This window comes from Lactuca serriola, chromosome 3 (genome assembly GCF_051521515.1).
Source record: "Lactuca serriola cultivar US96UC23 chromosome 3, Lser_US96UC23_V15, whole genome shotgun sequence".
Classification (NCBI taxonomy): Eukaryota; Viridiplantae; Streptophyta; class Magnoliopsida; order Asterales; family Asteraceae; genus Lactuca; species Lactuca serriola.
Window position 1 is genome coordinate 196391869 of NC_136410.1, and position 11237 is coordinate 196403105.

Here is an 11237-nt window from a genome sequence, read left to right on the forward strand (position 1 = left end):
GGTTGGATCGGTGAGTCAGGGCGAGTTAGAGAGGGTTAACAGGTGGTCTGAGTCGAACTGGGACTCGCCGAGTTGTTCTTCAGACTCGGCGAGTTGAGTCGGGGTGGCCCCGCGATTCTTCCAGGAGGAACTCGTAGAGTCAAGGGGGATACTCGACGTGTAGAAAGGGGATCTTAGATAATTGGTGAGAACGTCTAGACTCGCCGAGTCGCCCTAGCGCTCGCCGAGTCCGGTCAAAGCTGACCGTTGACCGTTGACCGTTGACCGTTGACCAGAGTGGACCTGTGTTGACTTCTTACGGATAGTCAACATTAGAGATATAAAGTGTTAACTAGGGACATATGATGTTATAGGAGGATTAGAGCTCGGAGAATCGGGCACGAGGGATTCCCAGGATTGTGAGATATCGAGACACGCGAGGTGAGTCTTCTCACTATACTTTACCTTGAGTAGGTAACCAGAGTTATGTGATAGAGTATTTGTATGTTATGTATGTTATGTGTTGCACTGCATTCTTCTATGTGATTTATGTTATGCTTGTTTACAGAGTTAGAACCTGAGGGTTCACAGAATATGGGTGCACGGACCCACAGAGTTATAGCCTCGAGTGGCTAATATGTTTTATGTGGTATTTTGGGGAACTCACTAAGCTTTATGCTTACAGTGTTGGTGTTATTTGTTTCAGGTACTAGTGAGGATCGCGGGAAGGCGCCGGCCTGATCAGTGCACACACGCGGGATTTTTATATTATGTGATCTTGGGGTTTTTATATGTTATGAAATGAATTACAAACAATGATGTTTTTATGAATATTAAATGAATTTTGCCTTTATAAAATGCGAAAAATTGTTTTAAAATTCTTGGTGTTACACGTATACTAAGTTTAAACCTTTTAAATTCATAATCTTGTCTTTCTTCTTTAGTTTTCTTACTAAATAAAGTTCAAGGTAAATACTCAAATTTAAATTCAAGTTTAAATAATATTCAAAGTAATTAATTAATATTTAGATTTAATTTTAATTAAATAATATTTTAAATTAATTACGAAATTTGAATATTCATATTTAAACAATTAAGGTAGTATTATAAAATAGAGGCTTATCCCCAGATTTTCAAAATCAGTCAAAATCTAGACAGGCGATCTGCGTCAGCCATGGGCGTGTCGTGTTTGTTGGTTAACATGTTCCTTTTGTTTTTCGATTTTTTACAAAGTTGTGCTATTAACCAAAACCAATTAGGCTCTGATACCATTGTTGATGATTTATTGCATCATGTACATTATCTAAAGGTAACAAAAACAATCTAAAAGATATACCTAGTACACATGCATCATATAATTTAGGTTTGACTAGTTATAATAACATACCCTAAAATTTAACAAAAGTAAGAATTACTAACCTTAGAATTGCTTGCTTGAGATCTTGTGAGTGCTAGTTTATTCCAAGGATGAATAATCCAACGTAACATCCATCTAATGGAATCGGACCCGCAACACCAAAAACAAAAAAAAGATTAAACCTAAGTTAGGCTTTGTTTGAAAATCACCAAACAATGGAAGAGAGATTTTGATTTTCATTGAAGGAAAGATATATATATATATATATATATATATATATATATATATATATAGAGAGAGAGAGAGAGAGAGAGAAAGAGAGAGAGATAGTCTGGATGATTTCTAAAAAGGGATTACTGACTCTGGGGTTTAACCGTAGTAATCTATTTATAGGTAGCAAAGAGAATTCTAGAAGGATACAAACTTGTGGATTTATCTTTATCTGAATTAGACATGTCACCGGCTATCTCAGATGATAATAATAACATGTGAACATTTAACAAGTTTGTTGGTTAAATGCATACAATAAGCAGGAATTTCAGCTCATTTTTACGTCTAAGGGGATGTTTGGCAGGATCTGAATTTTTAAGATCTAAATTTTTAAGAGGTCTGAATTTCTAAGAGGGTCTGAAATTTTAAGAGCTGAATGTTTAACATGCTGTTTGGTTGGGACCTCTGAATTGTTCTGCTGAATTATTAAAATGACCATTTTACCCTTCTGTTTTATTTTTTATTAAATTCAACTGTTTATTTAGAAAATAACCTAATAAAAATTCTTAATTATGTATTAAAAAATATGTAAACACCATTTAAAATCCAAATTTAGCATAAATCAAAATTAAACACAAATCCAAATCAAACATAAATATTTTTAAATCCACAATATCATACTAAAATCCAAATAAAATCCTACAAATTTAATTTCACCCCAATTGATTCGCAATCTGGTCACGTAAATTATCCATGTATTCATTTCCTTGTGAACCCCATTCCATATCGTGTACGTTTTCGCCATCATTTTGTCCCCCTTGTGGTTGAGCATTGTTCTCCTCGAACGCCATAAATAACTCATCATGAATATCGCATTTCCTTATGAAATTGTGGACTGCAAAACAAGCAACGACTATATCTCTTTGCACTGAAAAAGGAAAAGGAGCCATTCGCTTTAGAATTGGGAATCTCGCCTTCAAAACACCGTAAGCACGTTCAATAACATTTCTGAGTTGCGCATGTGCATGATTGAATTTTTCTTCCTTAGTTAACGGACGTCGCCGTCGATAGTCGGCTAACCAATACCTCGTGTTGCGATAAGGAGTCATAAATCCACGAGTGTTGGTGTATGCAGCATCGCAAAGGTAATATTTATCTGTACACATGAGTAAAGGAAGTATTATATATAGAAATTTAATATCGTATTTTAGAATAATCTTAAAAAGAATTAAAAACCTGGAGGAGGGAACGGAAAGCCTGAAGTCGGGTTACATGCAACTTCTTTCAAAACTCGCGAATCATGTGTTATACCCTCCCAACCGGCCCATACGAATGTGAACATCATATCAAAATCACAAATTCCTAAAACATTTTGAAAGCATTCACCTTTTCCTCTTCCCCTATAGCGAGTTTGTTGATCAGCAGGCACAACTGCATGTACAAGAGTTCCATCTAGCGCACCTATTGCTCCAGGAAAGATTTCTTTTAGCTTACGATGCCTCTCTGAGGAATTCACAGTTGCATTAGAATTCGTTGGCACTATAACTTCTTTTGCAAAAATCATCATTGCATTTAGCACCTAATGAAAGCATCTATGAACTGTTTCTGTGGAGTGTTGAAACCTTCGTTTGATAATCCTGAACCGTTTATTATGTGCTATAGTAGTTAAGAACATAGCCATCTTTTCTTCAACGCTTATGTGCCTACTACTTTGCAACCAATTGTTTCGTCTAAAATGATTGCATAAAAGTACATATGCTTCACGTGAAAGACGCATCAGGTCTTTACATTGTGTAGAAGTTCCATGTAACAATTCTTGCGTATGTTGATGACCACTCATTTCCGAATCATTATCAATTGCCCTTCCAATTCTATTGGATGCTAGATTCAACCAATAGCAGCATAGTAACAGGAAAAACGCAATTTCTTCATCCGAATCCATAAACAATCTGTTATTTTGAAAATACATAACAATTATATTAACAACATATAACATAAAAATTCATCCAAAACATCAAGTCATTCATATCATATAATAATCTAGTAATCCAAAACATCAAGTAATCCAAAACATCAAATCATTCATGTCAAGTAATCCAAACCAAACATCAAGTAATCCAAAAAAAACCATCTAGTTATCCAAAAAAAACCATCAACAAATTCAAAAAATCTACTTAGCGAAACATTCCATAATGCGCTCCAACAGTCTTGACCCAATTCTCACAAATAGCTGGATCAATGGTTAACCATACGTGCCTCTTATCCACGCCTTCACCAAAAAGAGCAACAGCAGTAGTGTATCTTGGATCAAATATTCTCCATCCTAACTTCTCCAGCTTTTCCATACACGCACCCAAATCTGAAGAAGAATGCTTTTCCACAAATATTTTAGCAACTGTGGCAATATCTTCCCCGATTTCAAGCAATCTTGAGTTTGATGCATCTTTACCCTTATCTTTACCCTTATCTTTACTTTTATTTTGACTCTTTGCCGTATCTGTAGTCTTTTGTTTTTTTGATTGAGCAGATGACTCGTCGCTCAGACCTACAGTTTCTTGTTGAGTGCAATCGATGTCATCAAAGTCATGCAAACTATAGTGGCTTGAGTCTTGAGTAGGACGGGGAAGGGTAGAAGTTGGTCCCCAACTATGCATGCCTGTCGCAGTCGCGCCTTCAAACAACTGTGTGCAAAGGTCGGGATACGGTAATGGTGTGCGTCTCAAAGAAGCCACATGTTTGTTTGACTGTTTGGAAAAAAAATATTTTATTATTTAAAAACAATATAATCTATTTTTTATAAATTAACAAAATACCTTCGCTTCTAGTTCCCATTCTTCTTTGGAAAGATTGAAGCTGTTGGTTGTTGAATTGTACACATTACCGGTTTTGTTTTTTAACTTCAAAAAAGCACCAAACTTTGACTTTAGGTAGTCATAACGGTTCTTCATTTGTTTTTGGTCGGCAATAAAGTTATGTTCAATTTTTAGTGTTTCAGCTACATTTCTCCAAGAAAGTGCTTTCAAACTACTCCCTTCCCGTCCATTGATCGTAACTTCACGTAAACAAGCTTCTAGAAATGTTTTCTCTACACCTTCTACCTTCCAACTAATCCTATCCTTCTTTTCTCCCATTTCTTTGATCAATTCAACAAAAAAAATGCATGTTTTAGCAACAAGTTATGCATTACAAATACACATAACATCAACATATAATGCATTACAAATGCACATAACATCAACATATAACATCAAACTCAGCGTATAACATCAACATATAATGCACATTTCCTAATAACAACAAGAACATATATGATTTCAATACAACATCAAACACAAATATGATTTCAACAACATTTCAACATAATAATAAAACATAAAAACATTGAACATAAACAATTGAATATAAAAAATCAAACATAACATGAACTCATAGCAGGAAAATAATAAATTAGGAACTCATAGCAGGGAAATAATATCAACATATAACATCAACATTGAACAAATAAGATCAACATATAACAAATCAGGAACTTATAGCAGGGAAATAATTTTTTTTTTCGTTTTTTTAAGAAATCAGGAGCAAATAACATAACATGATATGGATTTTCGATTTTCATGTTTAGGAGCAGCAAGAAATCGGTTTCAGAAGAAGGAAGAAAGAAGAATAGCAAAAAAAAAAACGATTTTCAGTTATCGTATCTCGTAAAAAACTGGGGTGATAAACGTTCGATTTCTATACTCGATGAAGTGTATGAGATTATTCCAGATGTTCCCAAACGACGAAATGATGTGATTTATCAAGATCAAAGATTGGAAATTGATGGGGAAGATGATACAGATACTGTTAAGTATTGGAAACAACGAGCTTTGAATTTGGAGAAATTGTTGGAATTAAGCGTGAATAGGGAACATATTTTATTGGAGAAATTGGAGGAAAGTATTGAAAAGCTCGAGAAACAATCATCCCCAGTTGAAGAACTTTCGCAAATCTTGAAAAGAGCAGATAATTTTTTACATTTTGTTCTTCAAAATGCGCCTGTTGTTATTGGTCATCAAGATAAAGATTTGAGATATCGCTTTATTTATAATCATTTTCCAAGTTTGGGAGAGGAGGTAATATGATTACAAATAGTAAGATACTTTTATATATTTATTTAGGGTTAGATGCAAGAAGTAGCAATGTATTTTGATATCATTTTTTATTGTAGCATTCTATTTTCATTTGTACTTTTTAAATCTACTCAATTATAACGCTATCATTGAAACCCTGAGCAATTTTTATAATTAGGTAGATTTTTTAAAAGTACAATATCCTAATAAGAAAAACTAAAATGAAACTACAATGTTATAACTCTGAAAAAATATTTCAAAGTACAATATTGTAATAGGAAAAAATCGCGTAAAGTAAGTTGCTACTTAATTCATCTAATCTAACACTTTTCATGATTAAATATTTGAAAATTTTCAGGATATTATTGGGAAAACAGACGTTGAGATATTCAAAGGTGGTGGAGTTAAGGAATCCCAAGATTTCAAAAGGGAAGTTCTTGAAAAAGGAATACCAGGAAAAAGAGAAATTACATTTGAGACCGAATTATTTGGAGCCAATTTTGGAAGGAAATGTAGCCTCGTGAGGTGATCAAGCATGTACTACAAACTGCCGCAGCATTGCTGAAAAAGATGCTAATTTTGGAAGGAAATGTAGCAGATGATGTCCCTATTGAGGCAAGTTCTTTTTGACATATTTACCCTTTACGCTTAGTAATTTCTATTTGGAAGTGTATGCACATGAAAAATCGTTAATTTATGATGCTATACAAAAAAATTTATTACATCTCTGTTTATTTGAAATGATTATATATAAAGGGCAAATAAGTAATTATACATTAACATCATAACTCATTTTCAGGTTATTGGTGATGTTCTACGAATTCGACAAATTCTCACCAACTTGATCAGGTATTATTACTACTACGTTTCTTAACACAAGATAAATGCATATCTCCCAAATGAATTATTTATTTGTACATGAAAGATTACATATTCCATGTATGTATAAATGAACTACTGAACCTTTTTTTATAAAATTTTATCTCGTTTTCTGGCTGTGAAATTTACTCACGAAGGGAAGGTTAAGAAATCAGGAGCAAATAACATAACATGATATGGATTTTCGATTTTCATGTTTAGGAGCAGCAAGAAATCGGTTTCAGAAGAAGGAAGAAAGAAGAATAGCAAAAAAAAAAAAACGATTTTCAGAAACAAATAACATACTTGATTTCGTTTTTTTAACAAATCAGGAACTAATAACATAAGATGATGTTGATTTTTGATTTCCAGGTTTGGGAGCAGCAAGGAAAACGATTTTCAAAAGAAGGAAGAAAGAAGAATAGCAAATAAATCGATTTTAAGAGGAGTAGCGACATACCTGAATCGTCGGCGAGAGGTGGGAGGACGATCGGTGGCAGCGGGCTTGTTCCAGGGACGATCAGGCAGCAGCTGCGTTCCAGCGGCTGCGTTCGTCGACGACAGGCAAGATTGGAGCGGCTCGGATCGATTGCTGGGAGCGAATGGAAGAAAAACGGCGATTGCTGGGAGCGAATGGAAGAAAAACGGCAGAATGCTTTTGATGGGTATTAGGGCAAAATAGGCACGCGTTTCTTTTTATTTTTTTTTTATTTTTCAGACACTGCTCAAGATCTGAAAAAATAAGAGGCAAATAGAGTTTTAAGAGGTCAAAATTAAGATGCAGACAAACGATCTGAATCTGAATTTTTCAGACATTGCCTCTTAATTTTGCTATTAAGAGGTAAACAAACGGACCCTAAGAACCAGGAATTAAACCTGAACTTGATAAACCTCAATATGTCGATCAAATGTGTACCAATTTCTTTAAAAACGGTTCGATCCAAGCTCTTTCAAAAGGAAATAAGAAACGGTCCGATCCAAGAGCCGTCAAGACCAACCAAAATGCACCCCCTAGTTTATAGTAACATAAAGATAGTTTAAGAATTCCATTTTAAAAATCTGGACAACAAAAAAGCTGAAAGGAGACGACGAAGATAAGATATACTCTTCTAATATTAAGGGGGTGTTTGGCTTAGCTTTTAAAAACCCAAAAGTTCTTTTTGGAAAAGCTACAAAAAGTCAGGATTTTATGACTTTTCCAAAAAGTTTATTTTTCTTGCATAAAAACTTCAAAATTAACTTTTAAAACCAGTTTTGCCAAATATCTTAAGCCAAACACCCCCTAAATAGATAAAATAGCTAGATTATATCACTTCAAAAAAACATACACAACATAAATTAACTAAAAAAAAAAAAAAAAAATATATCCTTATTTTATTGCAATTTTGCGGACCATAAAAAACTAACACAAATGCCACGACAATGACATGGCGCGAGAACAAATAGCAATTCTCATGATCCAAACAAACCATAGAAAGTTAGAAACTATCATTCATCGAAACTCTCCATTCTCTCGATTTTCACCCTTTCGTCTCTTCGCCATTTTGTCAAGCACTTCATCTGCAACAACTTTCTCCAGGTATCACCATCTTTAATCATTCCACTTTAGTGGTTCTGAACAATTGAATCTTTCCTTATTCTGCTGTCGAGTATCGACACACATGCAGACACAAGCTTTACTCTTTTTCATCAAAATTGGGGTTTTTACTTCCTTACTTTTTAGCTTCCATCGAAGAAAAAATTCCAACTTTTGTGTTTATTGTTTACTACATCGCTTTCCCCTTTTTGGATTTCGCTTTTACTGAACTCATGATTATTGAATCTCTAATGTTTGATTCTCTGATCCTAGTTAGTGTTCTCTTTAATCGATTTTTAAATTGTTTGTCATGTGATTCTTCTGTTCATACTCGTTAGGGCTTTAATTTATGTTACTTTTGCGTACGTTTCGACTGTTTGTAATTATGATTTGGAGTTACCTTTATGAGTTGTCATTATTTATCTCTGATATACGATATGGTGGTTAGCTTCACATGCTGTTTGTTCAATGTCTTTTTAAGCTCTCTAATTTAAAAGTTTTGCTACTTTTTTCCAGTTCAATTTCACCACTCTCGCTAGATGCCGCCGCCAACTTATTTCCCTCTCCGGTGGGAGAGCACCGGAGACCAGTGGTGGTACGCTTCCCCAATCGATTGGGCCGCCGCAAACGGCCACTACGACTTAGTCCGTGAGCTTCTCCGCCTCGACAGCAACCACCTAATCAAACTATCATCTCTCCGGCGAATCCGCCGCCTCGAGGTAGTCTGGGACGACGAAGAACAGTTCGACGACGTCGCCAAAAACCGTTCTTTTGTCGCCCAAAAACTCTTACACGAAGGAGACGCCAAAAGGGGGAAAAACTCACTCATTGGGTCTGGTTACGGAGGGTGGCTCCTGTACACCGCCGCCTCCGCCGGCGATTTCCCGTTTGTTCAAGAATTATTGCATAAAGATCCGCTTTTGGTGTTTGGAGAAGGGGAGTATGGGGTGACTGATGTGTTATATGCTGCTGCGAGAGGTAAGAATACGGAGGTTTTTAGGCTGATTTATGATTTTGCGTTGTCTCCGAGGTTTATGGCCATGGGTGGTGGTAATGGTGGGAATTTGGAGGGAAATCTTGGGGGAATTCCGGCGGCTTACAAGGAGGAGATGAAGAATCGAGCTGTTCATGCGGTGGCTAGAGGTGGTAATTTGAATATTTTAATGGAGCTTCTTGGTGATATTGATGATAATCAGGTTTTGAGTTATAGAGATATTCAAGGGTCGACTATCTTGCATACAGCAGCTGGAAGAGGACAAGTTGAGGTATGAGTTTCTTTGTAAAATTGTGTATTAATTTAATACTTTTTAACACATCTATAGCAAATGATTTATTTAGTTATAATTGTCTAATAATATAATATATAAAAGCTAATAAGTACAAGGGTATTTTTGAAAATTTATATAAGGTTATAATTAGGTAGAATTTCGAAAAAAAAATAAATTAATGTACGTTGCTATTTCTTGATGTTTAGGTGGTGAAATATATTGTCTCTACATATGAAATGATAAACTCCACAGACAAACAAGGCAATACACCTCTCCACATAGCCGCTTCCCGTGGTCAAATATCAGTAGTTGACTTTTTAGTCAAATCCTCTCCATCTTCCATACATTCAAAAAACAATTCCGGTGAGACATTCCTCCACGCGGCGGTGACCGGATTCCAAACTCCAACATTCCGGCGACTTGACCGCCAGATCGTTCTCATGAAACAATTAGTCTCCTCAAAAGCCTTCAACATTGAAGAAATCATAAATAGTACAGATAACGAAGGAAGAACCGCGCTTCATTTAGCAATCCATGGCAACATCGATGTCAATCTGGTGGAATTGCTCATGATGGTTGGAATGATTAATGTCAATAAACGTGACAATCACGGATTGACACCTCTCGATCTTTTAAAACAACGGCCCGTGTCTCCGTCATCGGAATCGCTAAAACGACACCTCATTTCCGCCGGAGCAATTCTCGGGAATCATGATTACACCGCTAGGAAGATTCTTGCTTCCCATTTGAGAAAAGGAAGCGCTGGTGGAAGCCCCGGAACGGCGTTTACCGTTTCCGATTCCGAAATCTTCTTGCTTTCCGGTACCGAGAGTGTGGCCACACCGGTGTTGACCGAACCGAGTTCGGAATCGAAGATTCCGAATGTTGTCGACGTTCCAAGCAAGAAGAAACACAAAGGGATAAAGAGATTCCTTCGGTGGACGAAACCGAGAAAAGCCGAAGAGAAACCGGAACTGGAATTACCGATTCCACTCCGGCAACGGTACTCTAAACCGGCGTCGGTGTCAGTGTCGGTGTCGCCGCCGAACAACAAGCGGACGCTAGCGGCTCGGAGTAATCTTCCGAGTCCGACCGCGAAGAAGAAGCTTGCTTCGGGATTGGTGAATGGAGTTATGCAAGCGATGCCGAATGTGAACCGGAGATCACGGTCTAATTCCTTCTCGAGGTCGTCCGCTTCTTCTCATGCTTCACACACCGGAATCGGATTCGGAAGCGGAAGCGGAATTGAGTTTCCGGGTGGGTCTAGCTCGAATCAGATGATTGATGATGGGTTTGCGAGTAAAGAACATGGGGTTGTGAATAGGAGGTCGTCAGTGAATCAATACTTTTGTTTTGGTGCACCAAAGTTACCGATGGAAACGGGTGGTTCGGAACAAGAGAGGGAGGATGAGATTTATGATCGTTATGTTTTATCTACTGCTTAAGAGAATTACGAGGTTAAATAAAAAATGTAAAAGTCTTTAACTTTATATGGTTGTTTTTTAGTGGTAAATTATGTATGTTTAGCTTCGAATATGTCAAACTTTGTTTAAAGTTCAAATCCGATATTATTTATAAGGAATTTGGGCCTCGTTTGGGGTTAATGCGCTTTGGCATTTGGTTTTTAGCCCAAAGTGAGGGTTTTGGGTTGGGTTATTTACGGAATAGACCTGCCTAGGCCCAAAGTGTTTAGGCCACTTGGCAAGCATTTTTCTCTACAAAACACATTATAAGCCCATGTTAGAATGTTCATATGCACAAATATTGCTAAATATCAGACATCAGGTAGTTACCTAGCAATCAATTTAGCTACATTAAACAAGAAGCACTAACCTGGTGGGAGTCTAGTATCGTTAATGAAATTACCAATTCTTGTTCTT

At 36.4% G+C, this 11237-nt stretch overlaps 2 protein-coding genes across 2 annotated transcripts; one reads left to right on the forward strand and one right to left on the reverse strand.

The window, feature by feature from the left end:
• Positions 1 to 2168: 2168 nt before the first annotated feature.
• On the reverse strand, positions 2169 to 3117 carry LOC145094774 (uncharacterized). The gene is made up of 2 exons (XM_079032824.1): positions 2783 to 3117; positions 2169 to 2702 (listed from the first exon to the last, which is right to left on the reverse strand). Exons 1-2 carry the CDS (start codon positions 3111 to 3113, stop codon positions 2260 to 2262), a joined length of 774 nt encoding a protein of 257 aa, XP_078888950.1. The 5' UTR covers positions 3114 to 3117; the 3' UTR covers positions 2169 to 2259.
• A 4817-nt stretch (positions 3118 to 7934) lies between these two features.
• On the forward strand, positions 7935 to 10939 carry LOC145093487 (uncharacterized). The gene is made up of 3 exons (XM_079031623.1): positions 7935 to 8092; positions 8606 to 9354; positions 9564 to 10939. The coding sequence occupies exons 2-3, from the start codon at positions 8629 to 8631 to the stop codon at positions 10800 to 10802; spliced, it is 1965 nt and encodes a 654-aa protein (XP_078887749.1). The 5' UTR covers positions 7935 to 8092; positions 8606 to 8628; the 3' UTR covers positions 10803 to 10939.
• The last annotated feature ends 298 nt before the right edge of the window (positions 10940 to 11237 follow it).